Below are 23,836 nucleotides of genomic sequence, written 5' to 3'. Positions count from 1 at the left end.
AAGCCTTTCAATGGCCGAGTGAGACTGAAAAAAGGGCTTCTCTTATAGCCCCTGCACCACAGAGATAACACAGACATAAACAAAGGAGAGAGCTGCTTCTGCATCCAGCACTCAAAGAATATCACAGACATCTGCAGAGCTTTTTGAGATGTTACAGTAATAAAATAATGACTTGGATCGCACTATTGAGGATTTTCTTGATAAAACGAGTGATCAGGAGAGGATTTATCAGTATTCACGTCTGTAAAGAGGTATGTGAAAAATACAGCAAACAATGGCTGGGGCTTAGCTCTAGATACAGTACTGATGTCCTATTGCGATTCAGTGCATTTTAAACCTGTTTTACTCTGAATTTACCCAGTGCGCCTGACAAGCGCTGAATAAATGGACTGCAAAGGGTTAACCACTGTAATCTTGTAAAAGAGGGTGGTTAGTGGTTGGTTGCAGTTGATTGAAGTAACACCTGAATGGTTTATTTCTATTGGTAAGATAACAAAAACAGACTAGTCACATATGTCCTGAGTCCAGTGTAGTATAAGTACAAGGCTTGGGGAAGCTTTTTAATACTGCCAAGATCATCGTGGACCATCGGTGTTCTCAGTCTGAGGGCTCTTACCAAGGGTTAAGGCAACTTGATCAATTGCCTATGTCTAATACCAGGGGGACGCATTGCATCTAAACAATAACGTTCAATCTGCCAAAAGTTTTGCAGCACCTAGAATTTTAGGATTGTTGTAGAATGTAATTTTTGGTATTTTGAACTAGTAAATGGTGAACTTGTTAAGATTGGAAACGTGGCCTGGTCTCATCTTTCTAGTGTAACAGAGTAGTTCGTTCCATCTTGACTGCTATTCATAAACACAGGGAGTTGACCTTGCTTTGTGACGTTGTGGTTTCAGACGTGTCGGGGGCCGCTGCAGGGACCCATGGCGGCCACGCTGCCCACCCAGAGAGAGGCATTCTGGGAGCCGTCCTACGAGACCTGGTCAAGCCGGGCGACGAGAACCTGAGAGAGATGAATAAGAAGCTGCAGAACATGCTGGAGGAGCAGCTGACCAAGAACATGCATCTGCAGAAGGTAAGAGAGACCAGGGGAGAGGGGAGTGTAATGCAGGAGGGAAGAGAGATTAGGAGTAGAGGGGTGCAATGCAGGTTGGGAGATAGATTCAGAGGAGAGGGTTGCAATGCAGGACTGGAAGAGAGATTCAGGAGAGAGAGAGGGGTGCAATGCAGGTTGGAAGAGAGATACAGTGGAGAGGAGGAGGGGTGCAATGCAGGAGGGAAGAGATTCAGAGGAGAGGAGGAGGGTTCAATGCAGGAGGGAAGAGAGATTCAGGAGAGGGGTGCAATGCAGGAGGGAAGATAGATCTGGTGGAGAGGGAATATGAACCTACAGATGGAGAGAGGGAAGGAGGGAGTGTACATGCAGACACTAAGAAGAGAGGGAGTGGTAGAGGTAAGAGAGATCCAGCGGAGAGGGAAGAAGAGACAGGAAAGAGAAAGGGAGCAAGAGTGAACATGAACCTTAAGAAAGTAATCCAGAGATGGGGTAACAGGACAGGGGGACATGAGTGACAGGAGGGAGCATGTGTCTGCAGAAAGTAAGAGGGATCAAGTGAGCGAAGAAGAAAGCGATGCACGCCAACCGCCACCACAGTGGATTTTCCAGCAGCACCATGATGAAATGCAGCCTGCTGTCAGGGTTAATCCAGTAAGGGGGTTATAAAACACATCTGATCCTCTTCCAGGGGAACTGGTTTAAGAATTGTTTTTTTATTTTCTCGAGGTTTCATTGACCTCTGCTGGGGTTAAAGTAGTTCATCCCTGCTGTTCTCGGTGTGATTGGATGTTTAACTTGATAACAGCCATGAGTAGACCTTGGTTTGACATCTTGTCTTGGGGGAGGATAGCAGCTCCTTCCACACAGTGCACACAGTCAGAGTTGCAGATAATTCTACTCCAGTTCCATTCCCAGTTCCTTTTGAAGGAATTTATATTTTAGATAAGTAATAATTACTCTTGCGATTTGTTCAACTGTTTTCATTTGAAGAATTGAATTGACTAACAAACTGACTTCAACTGAAGTAATTTATTGCCACTGTTGTGAGAAGCTTATTTGAACAGAATGCTGCTGATGGCAATTGTGATCAATGATGTGTTGGAATTGATCAAAAGGGAATTGGAAATTGGAATTGACCCCAACCCTGCCCACCATTAGAATATAAGAACATAAGAAATGTTTGGGAACGAGAAAAGGCCGTTGAGCCTGTCAAGGCTTGTCTCTTGTTAGCACACCATTCTCCCCTACTTTGGGGGATTAATTTAAAAGCACAGAATCTCGTCTTTTTTTAAATGCTCCCAGTGTTTTAGATTCTACTACTTCACCTGGTCAGCTATTCCATGCATTTAGAACAACATTTCTGCCCTCTTGTTCTTCTCTCTGTTGAATTTGAAGACATGTCTTGGGTTATCTAGACAATTTATGATTTGAAAGACTTAAATCAAGTCCCCTGTTCTCTTCATCCTTCTTTTCCTAGGCTGAAGAGATTTCATTCTTTATCCTCATAGCTTGTGTCATTAAGTCCTGGGGTGAGCCTAGCTGCTTACTTGCGTTCTCCTCTTTTGTCTGAGATCTGACTTAAAGAGAGTGAAAATACCTCGACCTGTGCACCACTTGATTTTCTAGGAAAAGGAGGTGTGCTTGCGTGCGTGCGTGCATGCGTGTTTTGCAGGATGATGATGCTGCCATTGCACCAAGATGAAAAGTGATCGCGGAGCATCGCACCAAGATGAAAAGTGATCGCGGAGCATCGGGTTTGTTTGTCGCAATCACATTGAAACCCATAGGCAATCCTTAAAGATTCATACAGTAAGATAGTACTGTATGAACATTGCGGGGACAGAGAGTGGTGGAAGACAACAAGAAGGGAGAGATAGAGATGATTGATTAGCATATTCGTAATATTACTAAAGTTTATCATCTATGTAATATTTCTCGTATTTGCTCCTGTCTTACTCAGATGCAGAAAAGCTGATTCACACCTTTTGTTTTTTTCTCGTATAGACTGTTCTAATGCTTTGCTTGCTGGTGTCTCAAAAAACTCTCTTAAAAAAATGACAATGTGTCCAAAATTCAGTGGCCAGAGTTTTAACTAAAACCACATTCACTTGTTTTTATTACTCCAGTCTTAGCAACGCTGCATTGGCTCCCAGAGGAGCTCAGAGTCAAATTTTAAATCCTGTTGCTGACTTTTATGACTGCATGGGTTAGCACCAAGCTATATCTGTGCTTCTGGTACCATATACCCCATGCGCAGTCTGAGATCCTATGATTTCCGGTCTAGTCAAGGTACCAATAGCTGAGCGGTGATCTTTCAAGGACAGAGCCTTTTCAAGTCTAGCCCCAAACCTGTGTGGAACGACCTCCCGAAGGTCAGAAGGGATAGTGACTCTGTGTCCACTTTTAAATCAAAGATGAAAACCCATTTTTATTCAGTGGCTTTTGTTGTATGAACAAATTATGTTTTATAGTTTTTTTTTTTATTTCATTTTATTTTTTATTGTTCAGCGCTTTGAAATGTACATGAAAGGTGCTATATAAAATAAAGGTTATTATTATTATTATTATTATTATTATTATTATTATTATTATTATTATTATTATTATTATCATTTAACAGAAAGCTGGCGCTTCCACTCCTGGTCTTTGTTCCAACCTTATTCTAAATTCTTTCATTATTCCAATTAAACCTCCATCCAGACCCTGAATTTGTCAGTTGTCTCATTTTACCAGCAAAACCTGGAGTGGAATAATAGCCCTCCAGGATCGTGATTGTTTGAACACCCCTGCGGTAGGTATTAGAGATGTCAATATTTAAATGTTAGCCAGGTGTTGGTACATTTAGAAAAACATAAAGAAATGTAATAAATTCATTGACGTCGTTGATGGAAACGTGTGTCTTTTTAGTACCTCTAAATTGACCACTGTTGAGTGTTATATAATGATGGTTAAGAGGCAGAGGTAGTGTGTATGTAAGCTGTAGTGTCAGGAGTGTGGACTCTGGGGAGTAGCAAGTTACACAAACACTCAGTTTAACCTTCATTAGAGAAGCAGAGAGAGACACACAAGGTTCCTTCAGACTAAAGCATTCGCAAACAAGGGCAGGATTGAGGTACAGAGACCAAACTGCTCCCTTCCTCCCATAAGAGAAAGTCTTCTCCCTGCAGTCCAGGGCAAGCTTGAGGCACGGAGACTGAACTGCTCTCTCCGTCCCTGAAGAGATGATCCCTCCATCCGATTGCATCTGGTCCTTGTCTTATAACTACCAATCCACCACCTTTTCATGGGGGGGGGGGACTGAAATAAATCAATAAATGAGCGAGATGCGCGAGAAGTATCAATGGGATTCTCTGAGGTTAGTGGCTAAGGCTTTGGGGAATGCCTAGCAGAATAAATGACCTTACTGCAGCTCTACAGCGTGTGTGGTTCTGCTGTGTTTTTGAAGTTTTCTCGCTTCCCTAATTTAGCACGCTCATGAATATTTATTTCAGCTAGGACCACCAGATGTGGAAATCTGTCTTCTAAATGCCAATAATAATAATAATAATAATAATAATAATAATAATAATAATAATAATAATAATAATTGATCCACTTATTGAGCTGTCCTTGGCTGTGACACACCGCCACATTGCAGCCTGACCGTCTTCAACCTCTTTCTTTCAGGATCTCGAAGTCCTGTCTCAGGAAATTGTCCGGTTGAGCAAGGAGTGTTCCTCCACTCGCGTCAGGGACCAAAATCAAGACACGAGCGGCTAGAGGCAGCCTGAACCAACCCACAGCTCCCCCTCTCTCCATGCCTCCCTCCCTGTTCCCATGGTTACAGAACCCAGCAGAAAAGAGGCGCTGCTGCGTCTGCATTTGGACTGTACCACTGCACCAGAAGGGGGGGGGGGGGGGGGACCAATTTCCTGCTGAATGTATCTGTTGTATATCTTTCGTCTATCTGGTAACAAATTGAAATTGTGCAATCTAGCATGGCAAGAGTGATCGACCAACTGGGCATGCTCAGAATGAAGTCATGCTAATGACTTGCCTGCAGTTCTGTGATCGAGGTAAAGAGGGCAGTGTTGTCACTGGGGGGTGGGGGGGATTCAGTTCATGATGACTGGATGGAAATGATCAAGATTATCAGCTTATTTTTAATAAGATGTATGAAAAATCTTGGAGAGATCCACAAAACGCCTGCTGATTTTAATTAAATAACGCCACTACAGTAATTTGCCTTGTTGGCTTCGATTCATTACAGGGTGCTATGGAACTTAATCCACTTGGGTACCCTAACTGCTGCATTTTTCACGCTATTATAATTCATGTATGAGAAATCCTATTAAGGATGTGTCAGATCTCCAGTACATCTTGTGTGCTGGTGTCATAGTGCGCAGTTCTTGGTGTTTTCCTTCCCACAGTGACGACAAAGCTCAGTTCTATGTGTTGAGCCTCATAGCCGCTGTGAAATTTCACTGCTCTTGTTACAGGCGCGTCTAACTTGGCTGTCCTCAAAATAGGACGCAGCAGTTAGCAGCAAAAAAGAAAGGTTTGCTTTTTTTCTGTGAAGAAATATTGATTTAGAATCTATCAAATTACATAAACAAAGCTTGGAATATGGTACTTAATGGGTTAAGAATCGCAAAGGATCGGAGCTATGTAATGTGGGAATCTGAAAATATATAAAAAGTGAAACAGCTTCCCAAGTAAATATCCGTGTTTGTCTGCTAATTGTAGGTAAAAATCCAATCAAACAGACCTTTTTGCCAGTGATCAAATTCTGAAAAGTACAGGCAAAATATTTTAATGTGCAATCGGTCCGCACCTGCAGATGTCCATTTGCAGTCAATGCAGGATGACTGGGTGGGACATTTCTCTTTTATTATAGGCTTGGTGGTCCAGCGGATAGAGAAAGGGGCTTTGTTACAAGAAGGTTCCCAGTTCAATCCCGGCTCAGCCACTGACTCGCTGTCACTTAACCACCTTCAGCTCTGTCCTTCAGATGAGATGTAAAACCAACAAGGTCCTGTTTTTGGAAGTGACTGTGCAGCAGCAGTTGTTCATGCACAGTTCACCCCCAGGTCTTTGGATAAAAGCATCTGCTAAATGACTATATAATAATATTTTAGTGGCTGCCTGGGCTGGTATCACATTGAATGTTGAGACGATTATCCCGTAAATGCCCCCAACCTCAATCCTACTGCGTTTGTTCATCTGCTTCAATACCACTTTTGAAGGAAGCAAATACAGCGTGATTCCTAAAATTACAGCCAAAGGTTTTACATCAATTTTAGGATTGAGACGGAATTAAAAACAAAACAAACAAACAAACAAAAAAAAAACTAAGTGAACTTGATTGAGATCTTTTATTTAGCACCGTGTAATCAAAGAACCTACAAAATGACATCAGCAAAAGTCTACCGGAAGCCGTAATATTAGTACAGTAGTATTTCATGTTCAATTTTCGAAATGTCACATTTCTTTTTTTTTCGTTAAGTATACAGAAAACTTCAAAGCGGTGTGCAGTTCAAAATGTTTATGTAACATGAAGCACAATTAGTCCATTTTATAGCGGGATGCAAATTATTTGGCTGTAGCTGTGTTACTGTACATGGGACCCTGTTGTCTGAGTACTGAAGTCCATGTCTGTCTGTCGTGACTGAATTTACGAACTTGACATAAAAGCAAAAAGACTATGTTGTCTAATAGCAGTTAATTTTTTTCTGTGGTTAGTTAGCAGAAAGTGAACAATTGCTGGACCCTACTCTGTGCTCCATTTTAACTAGGACGGCCCAGAATATAGTTTAAACCTAATTTTCCTAGAAATTTCATTTAATTATAAAATATATATATATATATATATATATATATATATATATATATATATATATATATATATATATATATAGTTCTGCTGTGCATTCATTATGTAGGTCTCAAGTGTGCAGGTTTTTTTTTTTTTTTTTTTAAGCAAACATGCATTTTCATGTTCAAACCTGATATCTGAAACAGGTTAAAGAAATCTCTGTTTGTAAGCCGTGCTTTTCTGGCCACTCCGCCCTTCCTGTGTCCCCACTCTGTCACTGTCTTCTTTCCTGTCAACAACCAATCAGCTGCTTCCCCTATTGACTGACATGCTTTCGCAGCCAGTGAAACGACCCTGAAGACACTGCTGTCTAGGCTGACAAAGGGAAGTAAAGCAGGAACAGATTTCCTGGAAGGCAAGGCAAGCAAACTAAAGACTTTCTTTAACCTTAGTGCAGTGCCAGATATCGTGTTTAAATACATGTGTTTCGTACAAAATGCACGTTTCAAACCTATGTAGGTATTTCATTTTTTTTTATGATTTTAGCTACAAATTTTCAGTTTTTACCCCCTTTTTTTTTTTTTTTTTTTTTTTTAACAAGTTCTGGGTTTATTAAAATGTACATGACTCAGTTCATCACAGAAAATAACACAAATGCCTATTTATTAAATAAAAAAAAAAAACGTGCTTTTTCTTAACTGTATCTTTGTTTAAACATGGTTTAGATATTGTAGTAAATGTGTTATACTTCTGTTTATCAGTCTGTGTATATTCTGGTACCATTAACAATAGAATCAGTAAAATAAATACTACTGTATTAAACTATTTTGAAAAAATGTCTAAATACATTTTGGTTCCACTGTATTTAAGAGTGCTAACCAAGATTTGAAACCTTTTCAGGTACACAAAGACTTGTTCAAACTGTTCATTCTTCAAATTACATGGGAGGGTGACTCAAATATCACCAAAGGATTTGTTTTTGTCAGGAAATGGTCAACGTGGAGCACTGAGGGATTGTGGGGGAGTTTGTTTTAGGGGCGCATGACCCTTGACTTGCAGGGAATGCTGGGACAGCTATTTCCTGTCTCTTGTTTGTGTAATGAGTCCTGGTGAGATGTATAAAATGGTGTACCTCTTTGAGAAAATAATGAAAACAAATGAAAACTGTTGTCTGTGTGCAGCTCTCTGTATGTTTGAAAAGAGACTCGTAATGCAAAACAACACACTGAAGACTCACTTAAATAATAGACACGTTCACTCTGTGCGTTTTCCATTAAAGATTAAATAACTTCCTTGGTAGATATTTTTGGCCAGTGTAAACCTATATTGGTTCCCCCAAATATCTAGGTCCCCAGGGGAATGAGTATTTGTTCCCCCCTTCATGCATGTTTGTTATTTCTCCTTTTTTTTTTTTTTTATCAGTTCTGGGTGTTCAATCTAAGCAATGTTTGCAGTCTTACGTATTATTGTAGGTGAGAACTGACCTGTCAGAGGGACTTGAGGGTACAGGGTTTTGGGAAAAGTTGTCTCAATTAGGATTTTAGTTGGAAGCACATGGATATAGACTTCTAGGCAAAGAAAGACTTTAAGACTTTAATAAAAAAATAAGGGGGTACAAATATTCAGAAGGAAAACCAATGTTCCCGAATATTGGTTCCAAGGGCGAACAAGTATTTGTTTCCTGGGGAGAACATATATTCTCTAACACCTATACTTTGGGGCTAAATTCCCATCATACAGACCTCCACCCTTCATTTACCCAAGTTTACCCTGGTGTGCTACGCTTTACAGTGCTTCCCTATGCTTTCACTGCTTTCCAACGCTTCCCTATGCTTTAGCATACCTCTCTGTGCTTTACAATGCTTCCCTATGCTTTACCAGACCTCTCTGTGCTTTACAATGCTTCCCTATGCTTTACCAGACCTCTCTGCTTTTACAATACTTCCCTATGTTTTACCACACCTCTCTGTGCTTTATAATGCTTCCCTATGCTTTACCACACCTCTCTGTGCTTTGCAATGCTTCCCTATGTTTTACGAGACCTCTCTGTGCTTTACAATGCTTCCCTATGCTTTACCACACCTCTCTGTGCTTTACAATGCTTCCCTATGCTTACCATACCTCTCTGTGCATTGCAATGCTTCCCTATGTTTTACCAGACCTCTGCTTTATTACATTTTGTTAGGCTTTCACTACGGGGGACTTTTAAAAGAGTTGCGCTGTGTTTGACCTTCATAGATACTAAACAGGGGTGGAAATAAGACTCCCATTGCACAGCAGTTTGAGCTATTCCTCGTTTTACTATGAGTTTAATAAGACAAAGCTGAGCTTGTTACCTAGCCACACTGGGGCTAATCAAGCTTGTATTAAGACCTGGAATGGGTGAAACTGCTATGCAATAAGAGTCTTATTTCTATCCTTGCTAAACCGTTATATAGAATAGACAGACAGATATATTGACAGAGAGAGCACTGCCTCCCCCAATACATGATTGGAATGGAGCGATGAAGACTGCTCAGTGCCTGGCGCTTTCCCCAGACAAGCTCAAAGACAGATTTAAAGAAAAACTATAGTGAAACTGATAACTGAAAAAAATTGCACACAATTCCACTGCATAACAGAATGCTTTGTATGCTAATTTGATGGAGTGCCACAATGTTTTATTTTGCACCCGAGACATTTCTATACTGTAACATAGCACTAATTATACTGCATTTACTGCTAAAGAATTGAAAGAATCATAATCGCTTGCCTTTTGAAAAATGAATTCATCCCAAGAGTGTAATAAACCCGACAGGTGAAGCAGGATAAAGCAATTCCTAACATAAGCGTGAGAATTTTTTTTTAAAAAAAGGTAGGCATTTACTTATTATTATTATTATTATTATATATAATGTAGCGCTCACTGGCACTAGATCATTACAAATTTCCTCTGATATTTGCAAAGCGTTTCTGATGCTCCATCATTACAAAACCCCGCAGATTGACAGGTTTATGTACACAAGGAATTGAGTAGTTGCGCAAACGGAGCAGAGGGAGACTGTTCAGAGTGTAGAAGAGCCTCCCTTACTCTCTCTCTTTCTCTGCTCCACATGCACAGAGCAGAGGGATGCTGTTCAGAGAGTATAACAGCCTCCCTTTCTCTTTCTTTGCTCCATTACCAGCACAGAGCAGAGGGAGGCTGTTCAGAGAGTATACAAGCCTCCCTTTCTCGTTCTCTTCCTCTGCTCCACCAGCACAGAGCAGAATTGTATTAATATTTTTTGTATTAGACAGCAACTACTAAGAGTGTCTTTCATAACACTGGTGAATAGGGCACCATGCGTTCACTGTCAATAACTTTAAAAAAAAATCATCAAACCGATTCATTGCTGTTTTAGCATGCATTCAAGAACATTTTATTTTGTTAAAGCCCAGGGCGGTGAACCGCATCACATTTCTCCAGAAAAAAAAAAAAAAAAAACGAGACACCGCGGAACGTCGATCAATTGAAAATCTGACATGCGTAATGATCGGTGTGTGACTCATACCCTCCACCCGTATCGGTCTTTCTGCTACAATACCCCTTACTGGGGTACCAGATCCTCACAGCCTGCGTATGTGGACCTACTTTCGCTCCACGCCGGGGTTCCAGGCAGGGACTGTGCTGTGATATAAACACCCATCAACAACACACGTGTTTTAAAACACGCTGCAAACAACTACTTTAAATTTGCTCTACTCTAATAATAATAATAATAATAATAATGTACCTATTGTAACCTGTTGGGGGATATGTGAACTGTAAGCTTTGCACACTTAAGCAAATTAAATAAAGTAACATTTTCCACTGCAAAATGCGTATCTTCGTATCAGGAGGCTGTGTGGTCCAGTGGATACAGCAAAGTGCTTTTAACCAGGAAGTACCCGGTTTTACGGCTTCCAAACTCAGTACAAGCTGGGGGAAAAAACAGTTTTTCCAAAAATGCGTCAGGCTGCCACCTTGGTTGACGCAGGAGCACTATTATTATTATTGTTGTTATGCATCTGAACTGTAATCTACACGGGACGATACCTGTCAAGTTTCATGTTGGTTGCACAGCGTGCGAACAGGAGCCGTTTAAAGTTTTGGGACGAAAAACTACATAAATACATAAAAAATATATTTACAATAGCATTAGGCTTCCCAAGACAACTTGGAAGCCTAATAATAATAATAATAATAATAACAAGATGACGTTAAGAAGCCTTCGTGTTTAATGTTGCTGCTCACATAACGAATTAACAGGTTAACAGACACCTGGGTAAGCCATGCGGCAGGTAACCCAAGCCGGTTTACTGTGCCTAATTCCCTGCGAATCGGTGAGGTGAGCCTCGGTGCACAGTTTGCGGGTGTTAGAAGCCGGGCAAGCGTCAGGCTAATTAATTTAGTCTCGTTAATTAAGAATTGCTTGTGGAGAGAGAGGGAGAGAGTGAGAGAGAGAGAGAGAGAATACCATTAGGTAAGAAAAAAGACTTGGGAGGAACAGAGACAACCGCGCAGCACGAGTTCAGTAAGTTTTAAATAACTATTTTTGCAGAAGTCTTTCGACCAGCTCTAATTATCTCGACAGTGTTTTAAATATTCAGCGGATTTATCACTGAGATAAAAATGCGTGCGCAAAAAAAAAAAAAAAAAAATTCAGACATATTCCAGCTGTATAATCCCGGGGTTTATAAATGTGTCCGTGAAATTAAGTAATTAACTAACTTAATTAACAGAGATAGGATATGTTAATGGTTTACAATATTTTACAATTCCGTACACTACAATATTGCATTTTTTGTTTGTTTTGGTTTTCTTTTTTGCTGTGTGGGCGTTTAAACAAAGTTATATCACTATCCGGTCCATATATATATATTATAAACAATTTGCAGAACGAAGAGAAAATATTTACCTCCAAAGCAAAGTACATTTACCGTTGACTTTACTACTAATAGTTTTTTGTTTTTGTTTGTTTGTTTTTATTTGTAGGGGAGACCGGGGACGGTTGTAACGCCTTGTTGAATTTCTCCAATCGGAAGCAAACTGCAGGGCCGTCACATTTCTGAACTAGTAGAGTACATTTTTTCACCCCAGAATTTTTCATCTTGTGATATCTACCTGTGTTACAATCTATCTATGTGTTACAATTGACCCCATACACCACCAGCTGAACTACATTTGGACACATGAATCTTGCGCTGAAGGAAACAAAATGTTCGTTTATCACAATTGTGATTCAGAGTGACATATTCTTGCTTGATAAGGCCAATAATTTTAGGGATGTTAACATTTTTTAAAAGTAGGACACAAAAAAAAAAAAAACTGCCTTATGTGGTCATTTTTATTTTTCAATAAAGATTCTTTGAGTAAAATAAAATAAAAAAAAACAAAAAAACATTTGCTTCATGTGAAAATGGGTCTTATTCAATCAAATGTTTCCGATGTAACACTCTGTAAAAATTTATTAAATGAGTTACCACATTTCATTGAACTCAAGAACTGAATGTTTTATTGAATAAGATCAATTTGTACATAAGGCAAATATGTTTTTATTGAACTCCAAAACTGAATATCTTTATTGAAGAATAAACATTCTGATGGGGCTTTTTTTTTATGTTCTACTTTTGAAACTGTTTACCATTCCGAAAATGATAGGCTTTTCAAGCAAGAGTATGTCACCCTGAGTCACAATTGTGACGTGTGGATATGGTTTCCTTCAGTGCAAGCTTCATGTGCCCAGCTACAGTTGAGCTAATGTTGTATGGGGTCAATTGTAACACGAGGTTTAACTGGCCAAAACCCAGAGAGCCGTTGCTAAAAATGTACTCCTAGGCCAAACATCAATTTTTGTAGATAAAATCTCAGGGCTTTTGGCACAGAGAGCGCCTTGTTGGACAAATTCAAGGTGTTACCACTATCCCCAGTCTCCTCTTCTGTATAACCTTGGTTGAGGGGTCGTTTGTGTTATATTAATATCTCATTGCGTTTTTAGAAACTAAAAGAAACTTCATAAATTCAGCGAAAAACGTTTTGACGAGAAGTCTTTTTCAGTTGAAGACATTGAAAAGGCTGGTCCAAGCGTTTGTCATTAAATGCGTTACATTTCTTTTAATATTTAAGTTCTTCACTGTTGAGAGTTTTGTAGTCATGGATGCTTTTGAAGAAACAGCCTCGAAGAAGTGCTTTGAGTTAGTGGAATGTATAACAGTGCTAACAAGAAACTCTTGGAAGACTTCACTTTGTCGTCAGATTCTGGTCGCTCTGGAAAGAGTGCAATGAAGAGCGACCAGAATTACTCCAGGTTTAAAAGGCATGTCATTTGAAGACGGGCTAAAAGAATTTAATCTATTTGGTCTTGAACAAAGATGACGACGCTGCGAACTGATTCAAGCATTCAAAATTCTAAAAGGTATTGACAATGTCGACTCAAGGGACTTTTTAAACCTGAAAAAAGAAACAAGGACCAGGGGTCACAAATAAAGATTAGACAAAGGGGCATTCAGAACAGAAAATAGGAGGCGCTTTTTTACACAGAGAATCATGAGGGTCTGGAACCAACTCCCCAGTAATGTTGTTGAAGCCGACACCCTGGGATCCTTCAAGAAGCTGCTTGATGAGATTCTGGGATCAATAAGCCACTAACAACCAATCGAGCAAGATGGGCCGAATGGCCTCCTCTCGTTTGTAAACTTTCTTAATTTCTTATGTCAGTGTTACAAAACTAGAACTAAACTAAACAGGGTTTTTAAATTAGGTTGTTTATTTAAAATTTATTCCGTAAGGTTTTCAGACATGATTCTTCTGAGTCAGATCCTCTCGCTGTCACCAGTGGTGTTTAAATAAAGTGATAATGCATAGTGTATTCATTCCCAGTTTTACTATGAGTTTAATGAGACACACCTGAGCGTGTTGCGTAAACACTGTGATAGCTAATCAAACTCTGTAAGACCTGGAATGGGTAAAACTGCTATTCAATAGGAGTCATATGTCCGTCCCTGAAAAGGAACGTCTGTATATTAAGTTACGTTACAGAACAGGTGCTGAAATGCTGTGTTATATTAGTTCCAAGGGCTTTTGTTAGTCAGTTTATCTAAGCCACTTGCAGAAAGCAGATCTTGACAGCCAAGTCTGTTAATTCCACAAAGGTAATTTTAGCTGGGGCACCAGAGTGAGTCTTGGAGGGAGAGAGAGAGACTGAGGTTAGACCATGGGAGTGAGGCTGACCTACAGAACAGGAAGCAGCATTTTAAACCTACCGAATCTGTCGTGCTGTATTTGGAATGTGTTAATATTCTAAATCAAAAAGTTGAGCGGTGATGAACCAAAATAATGATCTACTGTTCCTTTCTATTTAAACCTTCAGTCATCGTGGGATTCTGTCTCTCTATCCATTTATTTTCCTTTGTTCTTCTGTATTGTGCGTTGTCACATTTGATTTCTTCCAAAACTACAGATTGTAGGTTATATTCTATAATATGTTATGAGAAGTATCAAACATATAATAAGTCATACTAAGTCAAGTAGATTTTCGGGTTGGTGTAATGGAAGCTCATTTAAAAACCTTATTTAATAACCTTTAAGATGCATGAAGGTAGAGCAGGGGTCTCCAACCCTGGTCCTGTAGATCCCCTATCCAGCAGGTTTTATAGGTGTCTTGACATCATCAGTGGCTAAAGATCTAGAACACCTGTTAATCTTGACTAAGTAAGCCAATAATTGGTTCAATTAAGTAACTCAGAGATTGGTTGAAACGAAAAACAGCAGCCACAGTAGCTCTCCAGGACCAGGATTGGAGACCTCTGATGTAAAGAATAACGATATCATTAAGTATTAATATAATGTCCTTTACACGGCCCCTTTGTTGCACATGAATTATAGCAATGCACGCACTGTCACAAAGGAGAGCTCTTTCTCCATGGGGGACCAGAGCTGTGAGCTTAGAGATTTAAGGATGCCATCGGACACAGTGTCAGTTATACGATCATTTAGCAGAGAAAAGCGTGCCAGTTGCAATAAATTAAATCATGTGCCGTTTTTAAAGACATGCTGGTTGCAGATACCGTACAAGTTTTGCTTTTGAACTCACTTACACAAAAGCTCTTTATTAAAATGGCCACACTCATCACTGCAGGAAGAGCGATTTAAAAAAAAAGAAACATAACAAGTGCTCTGACTTTTTTCCTTTCCGTACCACATCATGGATCGTTATCGCTGTGTTGTCTGTTTGACAATGTGGGCAATAATCCTGACACTGTCAGTGCACTGGAGCGGGCATTTTGAAAAGAACTTTGAAACCAACTTTAAAGTTATAAGTGTAAAAAATTGGAGGACCTGTAACCCGTCTTGCAAAGAGATTGCTTTAACCTGGTGTATACCACACCCTGCCTTCTGTTCCAAACGTACGTTAAACCTGTACATATATAAAGCAATGCCTTTTGGATGAGCTTTCTCCATACCATTCAGGATTTAAAACAACTTAATTTAAATCCCCTCTTATCCGCCCAGGGCAGCTGAAGAGTTTTTATTATTTTAACCTGTGCTCACAGCTCATGCCATTAAGCCCTGCGATTAACTTCGTACAGCCAGTCTTGTGTGTACTTCCTCAAGTTCAATAATCTCTTTTTTGCAGTGAGGCAGCAGTGGCTGGACCCAGATCTGTTTTCTTCCAAGACTTGCAGTGCACATTACTTGCTGTTGAAATGAGAAGAGTTAAACAATGTGTACTAAGTGCATTGTGCTGCTTTGTAATGCTTCAAAGAAAGAACAAACAATATTGATATTCTATGTTACACAAAGTAGATTCACTTTTCTTTTTGATGTTGTTCAAGATTTCTTAACATGCATGCATACAATGCATATAGGGCTAAGTTCTTCAAAGCTATCGAATTCAACATTGGCACCATTTTCAAGAAAGGAGAAGCACTCCCAATAAAGCTGCCAAACAAGGAATAAACAATTAAGACTGAAACCACAATTTACTTCAATAATAAACCTGAACAAGGAAAGTTCTGCAAGCCAGGACAGCTTGACTAGTGCGGGGTTGAAGCTGTGTGCGATTGCTTAGTCGAAGCGTGTGTAGGAGGAGTCTTGTGTGGCTCAGTGAGGGATGTGTGGGTGTGTGTACAGGGTTTGCCTGTGATTGCCACACTGTGCTGAGAGATATGCAAAGACAAAAGCCGTCTCAGTTCATACATAATTGATACAGGGTCATACTTAGGGTTAGTTTTTTTTTTTTCCCCCCCCCTAGACAATTAATCTCTTTTACAGATCTGCAGTGTTGCAAAAACAGTTTTTGAAAGAGCATTTTTTAGACTCATAATAATAATAATAATAATAATGTGAGCGAACTAAAATCTGGTTTAATATTTCAGTGAACTAATTGAATTCAAACAGCCTGACATTTCATGCTCCCTCGTCTCCTTTCGAAGTGTGTGTCCAGGCATTTGGTATTTTATCGAACGAGATTCTGAAATAATATGGAAGTTTGCTTGGCAGACCGTTCTAGACGTAGAAACTCGACCTGACAAGTGCACCAATGCTTTTTTTTCTCTCTTATTCTATTTTTGCATGGCGCTATAAATAGATCAGTCTCTCAGCATGTGTTTATTGAGGGAATCTGTGCAATGAACAGGGGCTGCATTTCTCCACCAAACCAGCTCTTTATAACAGACCACGTCGATTTGTGCTGCAGTGTTAACCCAGGATCCTATGGTGTGTGAAGCAGGGTTCAGAATGCATGTCCAGTTTCTTCACAACTCCCTTTGTTTTAATTTAAAGCTGTGGGCAATTTTGCACCACCCTAGAGAATTAATTTCGCTTCGTAAGGTCGAATGAAACCTGCTGAACAATTATGTTAACATACTGAATTATACACTTCTTTATAGTTCCGCCCCCCCCCCCCACCAACATATACAGAAAAACTGACTGTGGTCCCATTCCAATGTGTCAGCTCTTCTGCTACCATTGCCTGATAGCACAGAACCATTTCTATTGCATTGCAAGACTGAAGATCATTTGAATAGTTTTTAGAATGTCTGTGCTTAACGAAAGTCTTTTTTTTTTTTTTTTTTTTTTTTAAAGAGAGAGGCTGGAGAAAGAAGAGACATTTCTGTGGGCTGAAGAGCCCCCAGCGCTCCTCTCCAGAGGCAAGGTATTTAACACGGTGTTAATTAATGTTTGAATTGCTGTGGGACCAATGATTACAAGCCTGGCTTAAATACTTTCTATTATCTTGTTGCTCAGTCGATGCTGGAGAACAGAAGAAAGAAATAGGACATTCAGAAAGGCACAGTCTGTGTCCTGCGATTAAAGAGATGCACATCGGACTGCTTAAGTCAGAAGTTGAAAAAGAAAGTTAAATTCAAGTAAAATTCATGCCCAATCCAGTGGCGTTCGACAGTGTTGAGTAATCTCTGTCTAATTGCATGCTTGCAAGTGAATGAAGAGTGTTGTGTGATGCACTGCATTGTACAGATTTTGTTCCCTGTCAGTGAAATGAGGTGCAGATGAGCCCGGCTCTTTTGCATTTTGGTTGAGGTGCTTGCTTCTGGGATGTGGGGTCGTCGGTTCGCACCCAGCCTTTTAACAAAGGATTGTGTATTTTTTTTATGATATGCAAAACCTCTGTCAAAAACTCCAGGTAGCCATTAAATACCCTGTTATTAAAGACCCCTTTGCAGAAAGTTCCTTTGCGCCGTCGAAAGTTAAGACCGCTTGAGACGCTTCAAAAAGTTCTTTTAACTTTTTGTTCTCTTGTCATTTCACTCCAGCTCTTTGCGCCTTTTAAACGTCGCTGTCTGTCTGATACGTTGCTTCTGTCGCTGGGGCCCGGGATGAAAATCCTTTGCTTAAAACCAACAGCTACTTTTGACAGTAGGCTGAGATTAAAGAAATTGTAGCTAACATAACAGTTTCAAGTAGCCTCTCCCTTAGCGCTTTGTGTGTCATTATTGTTATTATTATTATTATTATTAGTAGTAGTAGTAGTAAGATTTATACATGTCATTTTAGCCAATCAGAGCATGGATAGACATTCATAAAGTCTTAATTTATAACTGTGGCAATGACTTTGCCAGCACAGTGCTTACCTCTATATGTAATAAGTCACCATTAGAGATACACTTCAAGGGCAAACTGTTTCAGCAGCTACCTGTAAACAGTGGGAAATTTAAATCCAGTTTATTCCAGCTGCTCAAGTCCTCTCCTAAGTCTAGTTTGAAAGTTTCAGAGGGGGTCACCAGTGTAGGAACAGTAACTGATTTGCACAGTCCAATCACAGTCCTGGAGGGCCATTCCACTCCAGGTTTAACAGGTAACATGCTATAATTAAATACTTCAGGGTCTGGCTGGAGGTTTAATTGGTTCAGTTAAACATGGTTGGAGCAAAGACCAGGAGTGGAAATAGATTAGTCACGGATTAATCTTGATGTGGTTACATTTTTTTGCAAAATAACTTTATTGTATCACAAAAAATTAATTCTATTAACAGTATCACATGAAAAGTAAATCGGAACCAAATTCCAGGGTTTAGTAAGTTACAGCAATGCAAAACGTTGGACGTTCTACACACATTTCATACTGTACTTGAGTCCATCAAACCTCTCACATATACTGTTCATCACACCCAAGAACAATTTGGAGTAATGGATTGGAACATAGAACATTTCTTTTTTCAAATTCTGTGTGCTTTAAAATTACAAAATGTACAAACACTTAATTAGTTTACCCTCCTCTACTCCCCCCAGTTAACCTGGATCATCAACAAACTGATGACCAAGCTTATAGTTTTGATTATTTATTGGACAATACAACTATTCCAATACAACTGTAATATTTACAAGATACATCTCCCTGTTGCTAGCCCTAATTCCATCAGTCTTTAAAGAAATAGAAGTTTGTCACAAAGATGGCTGTAGCGGGTGACATCAGACCAGAGCCAGAAACCAACACAGAATAAACAGAGAGGTGGAGTTTGGTGAAGCGGAGCGCTTGGTTGCACTCAGCATTTAATGATTAAACAGACAGAAAATAAAAGGTTGCACAGACAAACAAAAACACAGGACACGGCACTGGCAGCCAAAATAAAGAGACAAACAAAACGGACTCCACAGACAAACACTAAGAGCTGATATTTTAACTTGAACTATTCTTGTTACCTCCGTCTCCAATCCCGTTCTCCACTCACCGAACACACAACCCCGAGTGAGTGAAAACATGCTGCTTTTATGCAGCTGTACCGAGACTCGATTGCTAATCAATCATTAAATTGGAGTCTCGGTACAACTGCATGTGAATTAATAAAGTGCAATTCCCCGTGCACACATATTATTACATTTTACCTGCACGTGAAGTGCTGTGCAATCCTCGTGCCTAAATACAAATATACATTTTAAACACTTGTGCGCGTACCCCATATTACATCCCATCTACCAATGACTATACACCAACATTAACACACCTTATTCAAAGCTGCAAAATATGGCTGATGTTTACAATGAATAGCCAATGGCGAAGGACCAGTATAGGAGATGACATTTCCAACCTTACACTTCTACTCAATTTGTGGTTTAGCTTCAATGTTAATTGGAGTCCTTTCGTTAACAGGTTGTTGTATTAACCAAGAATTATAAAAAGTTGTGTTATCATCCACCTGAATTAAATTCGGTCGAGGGGTCATGTGTAATGGGCAGGGTTTTTAAAATGAGGTCCCTTGTATGATAAGATCTCTGCCACTCTCAAGGTCTTCAAATTAACCCATCTAAACGTGCTTATAGGCAATGATGATTTCTGGCTTACTTTTTCTTCAGAGGGTAGGGGGGAGGGTTGTGCTAATCTTCTGTAGTTAATAAGAATGAGAATGAAGAAAAAAAGAACATAGAAAATCCGCAGAGAGTCTTAATCCACACTTGCAAACGTAGAGCTCCGAAACGTGCGATTCAAAGCTGCCGCTTGAGCCTTATCAGCAAAACCTTCAGACAGTCAGGAAGCTTTGCAATTGCACAACTAGGCACACTCTCTGAAGAATAAGAATAAGCAAAAAAGAAAAGAGGAATCGTGCAGCACTGCGCTTGACCCAGCAAATGAATTAGAATTTAAATTGCGTGATCTTTATAAAACGTATCAACAGATGGATAAAGAAAGAAAAGAAGAGAATGTGTGGAAGGCAGTGGGTTTGAGGAGCTCAGTGGTTAGATAAAGAAAGCGCTGGGCTGCAGTGTGGAAAGCAGTGGGTTTGAGGAGCTCAGTGGTTAGATAAAGCAAGCGCTGGGCTGCGGTGTGGAAGGCAGTGGGTTGGAGGAGCTCAGTGGTTAGATAAAGAAAGCGCTGGGCTGCAGTGTGGAAGGCAGTGGGTTTGAGGAGCTCAGTGGTTAGATAAAGAAAGCGCTGGGCTGCAGTGTGGAAGGCAGTGGGTTTGAGGAGCTCAGTGGTTAGATAAAGAAAGCGCTGGGCTGCAGTGTGGAAGGCAGTGGGTTTGAGGAGCTCAGTGGTTAGATAAAGAAAGCGCTGGGCTGCAGTGTGGAAGGCAGTGGGTTTGAGGAGCTCAGTGGTTAGATAAAGAAAGCGCTGGGCTGCAGTGTGGAAGGCAGTGGGTTTGAGGAGCTCAGTGGTTAGATAAAGAAAGCGCTGGGCTGCCCTGTGGAAGGCAGTGGGTTTGAGGAGCTCAGTGGTTCGATAAAGAAAGCGCTGGGCTGCAGTGTGGAAGGCAGTGGGTTTGAGTAGCTCAGTGGTTAGATAAAGAAAGCTGGGCTGCAGTGTGGAAGGCAGTGGGCTTGAGGAGCTCAGTGGTTAGATAAAGAAAGCGCTGGGCTGCAGTGTGGAAGGCAGTGGGTTTGAGGAGCTCAGTGGTTAGATAAAGAAAGCGCTGGGCTGCAGTGTGGAAGGCACTGGGTTTGAGGAGCTCTGGTTACAAGGACAGAATACGCTGGGCTGCAAATTTGAAGGCAGTGTTTGAAAAGCTCAGTGGTTACAAAAGAAAGACAGTGGGCTGCAGTGTGGAAGGCAGTGGGTTTGAACAGCTCAGTGGTTAGTCTATGGGCTGCAGTGTGGAACAGGGGTTTGAGGAGCTCAGTCTTTAAAGACCTCCCTGGGCTGCAAACTGGAAGGCTGGGTTTGATCCCCTTCACCTGGTTAGAGTATAGAAAGCGCTGGGCTACAGTGTGGAAAATAGTGGGAGAGGAGCTCAAAGTTAGATAAAGAAAGCGCTGGGCTGCAGTGTGGAAGGCAGTGGGTTTGAGGAGCTCAGTGGTTAGATAAAGAAAGCGCTGGGCTGCAGTGTGGAAGGCAGTGGGTTTGAGGAGCTCAGTGGTTAGATAAAGAAAGCGCTGGGCTGCAGTGTGGAAGGCAGTGGGTTTGAGGAGCTCAGTGGTTAGATAAAGAAAGCGCTGGGCTGCAGTGTGGAAGGCAGTGGGTTTGAGGAGCTCAGTGGTTAGATAAAGAAAGCGCTGGGCTGCAGTGTGGAAGGCAGTGGGTTTGAGGAGCTCAGTGGTTAGATAAAGAAAGCGCTGGGCTGCAGTGTGGAAGGCAGTGGGTTTGAGGAGCTCAGTGGTTAGATAAAGAAAGCGCTGGGCTGCAGTGTGGAAGGCAGTGGGTTTGAGGAGCTCAGTGGTTAGATAAAGAAAGCGCTGGGCTGCAGTGTGGAAGGCAGTGGGTTTGAGGAGCTCAGAAAGAAAGCGCTGGGCTGCAGTGTGGAAGGCAGTGGGTTTGAGGAGCTCAGTGGTTAGATAAAGAAAGCGCTGGGCTGCAGTGTGGAAGGCAGTGGGTTTGAGGAGCTCAGTGGTTAGATAAAGAAAGCGCTGGGCTGCAGTGTGGAAGGCAGTGGGTTTGAGGAGCTCAGTGGTTAGATAAAGAAAGCGCTGGGCTGCAGTGTGGAAGGCAGTGGGTTGGAGGAGCTCAGTGGTTAGATAAAGAAAGCGCTGGGCTGCGGTGTGGAAGGCAGTGGGTTTGAGGAGCTCAGTGGTTAGAGAAAGAAAGAAAAAATAAAGCTTTTTTAATATGCTTTAGCCATAACTCTCTGTGCTTTGCAATGCTTCCCTATGCTTTACCAGACCTCTCTGTGCTTTACAGTGCTTGCCAATGCTTTACTGTGCCTCTCTGTGCTTTATTATACTTTACCATACTTTCACTGTGTGCTTTCACTATGGTAAACCTTTACAAGGACAGTGATACGAGTGCTGCAAATTTGTTTACCTGTTTAAAAGAAGCATTTACAAAACAAGACAGTGGCGAGTCCTGGGGTATTCTGTAACACTGCTGTACAGTCTAGTCTATGTGATACAGGGACAGGGGATTACATTTCTCTCTTTGACCTCCCCGAGCTGTAAACTAACTCTCACAATCCCCTTCACCTGGACATAGTATACCAATACAGGTACAGTGAGACAAATAGAGAGAAAGAAAGAAAGAAAAAGCTCTGGGCTGCAGTGTGGAAGGCAGTGGGTTTGAGTAGCTCAGTGGTTAGAGAAAGAAACCGTTGGGCTGCAGTGTGGAAGGCAGTGGGTTTGAGGAGCTCAGTGGTTTAAAGAAGTGCTGGGCTGCAGTGTGGAAGGCAGTGGGTTTGAGGAGCTCAGTGGTTAGAAAGCGCTGGGCTGCAGTGTGGAAGGCAGTGGGTTTGAGGAGCTCAGTGGTTAGATAAAGAAAGCGCTGGGCTGCAGTGTGGAAGGCAGTGGGTTTGAGGAGCTCAGTGGTTAGATAAAGAAAGCGCTGGGCTGCAGTGTGGAAGGCAGTGGGTTTGAGGAGCTCAGTGGTTAGATAAAGAAAGCGCTGGGCTGCAGTGTGGAAGGCAGTGGGTTTGAGGAGCTCAGTGGTTAGATAAAGAAAGCGCTGGGCTGCAGTGTGGAAGGCAGTGGGTTTGAGGAGCTCAGTGGTTAGAAAGCGCTGGGCTGCAGTGTGGCTGCAGTGTGGAAGGCAGTGGGGTTTGAGGAGCTCAGTGGTTAGGAGCTCAGTGGTTAGAGAAAGCGCTGGGCTGCAGTGTGGAAGGCAGTGGGTTTGAGGAGCTCAGTGGTTAGATAAAGAAAGCGCTGGGCTGCAGTGTGGAAGGCAGTGGGTTTGAGGAGCTCAGTGGTTAGAGAAAGAAAGCGCTGGGCTGCAGTGTGGAAGGCAGTGGGTTTGAGTAGCTCAGTGGTTAGATAAAGAAAGCGCTGGGCTGCAGTGTGGAAGGCAGTGGGTTTGAGGAGCTCAGTGGTTAAAGAAAGCGCTGGGCTGCAGTGTGGAAGGCAGTGGGTTTGAGGAGCTCAGTGGTTAGGGTGCCGGGCTGCAGTGTGGAAGGCAGTGGGTTTGAGGAGCGCTGTGCTGCAGTGTGGAAGGCAGTGGGTTTGAGGAGCTCAGTGGTTAGATAAAGAAAGCGCTGGGCTGCAGTGTGGAAGGCAGTGGGTTTGAGGAGCTCAGTGGTTAGATAAAGAAAGCGCTGGGCTGCAGTGTGGAAGGCAGTGGGTTTGAGGAGCTCAGTGGTTAGATAAAGAAAGCGCTGGGCTGCAGTGTGGAAGGCAGTGGGTTTGAGGAGCTCAGTGGTTAGATAAAGAAAGCGCCGGGCTGCAGTGTGGAAGGCAGTGGGTTTGAGGAGCTCAGTGCTCGGAAAAAGATGAATAATAAATGTATTTAAAAAGAAAGCTACAGCGAGATGTACACTGCAGGCACCCTCTTACCCTCCCACCAGGGAATCATTATGAATTTGTGGCCCTTGCTTTAAAGTGTTACCGATGCTTTTAAATTCTGAATGTTACAGCTTTGAAATGTTCTTTCCTGTTCCAATATCCAGATCTGCATGCTGCAGCCTCCAGATGAGACTCCCTGCAGTAATTGGAGCAAGATTATAAATTTAGCATGCCTGCCTCAAAGGCTCAGTTTGATTTCAATTGAGCCTCCCTGTTTTACAGTTCATTTAGGTCTGCTGTAAACCGAAGAGTGCTTTCACAGTGAGAGATAGAGAGAGATTAATTCCCAAATTCACGAGTCACATAAGTGACTTCACCCACCTCACAGA

General features: G+C 41.5%; 1 protein-coding gene across 1 annotated transcript in view; it reads left to right on the top strand.

Annotated features, from left to right (window-relative positions):
• gripap1 (GRIP1 associated protein 1) overlaps nucleotides 1–6,828 on the top strand; it is a 42,712-nt gene extending 35,884 nt beyond the window's left edge. The window contains exons 21-22 of the mRNA XM_041273788.1: nucleotides 900–1,078; nucleotides 4,727–6,828. Of these exons, the coding sequence (XP_041129722.1) occupies nucleotides 900–1,078; nucleotides 4,727–4,819 (272 nt within the window). The 3' untranslated portion in view covers nucleotides 4,820–6,828. The remainder of the gene's footprint in view (nucleotides 1–899; nucleotides 1,079–4,726) is intronic.
• The last annotated feature ends 17,008 nt before the right edge of the window (nucleotides 6,829–23,836 follow it).

Source organism: Polyodon spathula, chromosome 16, assembly GCF_017654505.1.
Source record: "Polyodon spathula isolate WHYD16114869_AA chromosome 16, ASM1765450v1, whole genome shotgun sequence".
NCBI lineage: Eukaryota > Metazoa > Chordata > Actinopteri > Acipenseriformes > Polyodontidae > Polyodon > Polyodon spathula.
This window is presented reverse-complemented; position numbering and strand designations above follow the sequence as displayed.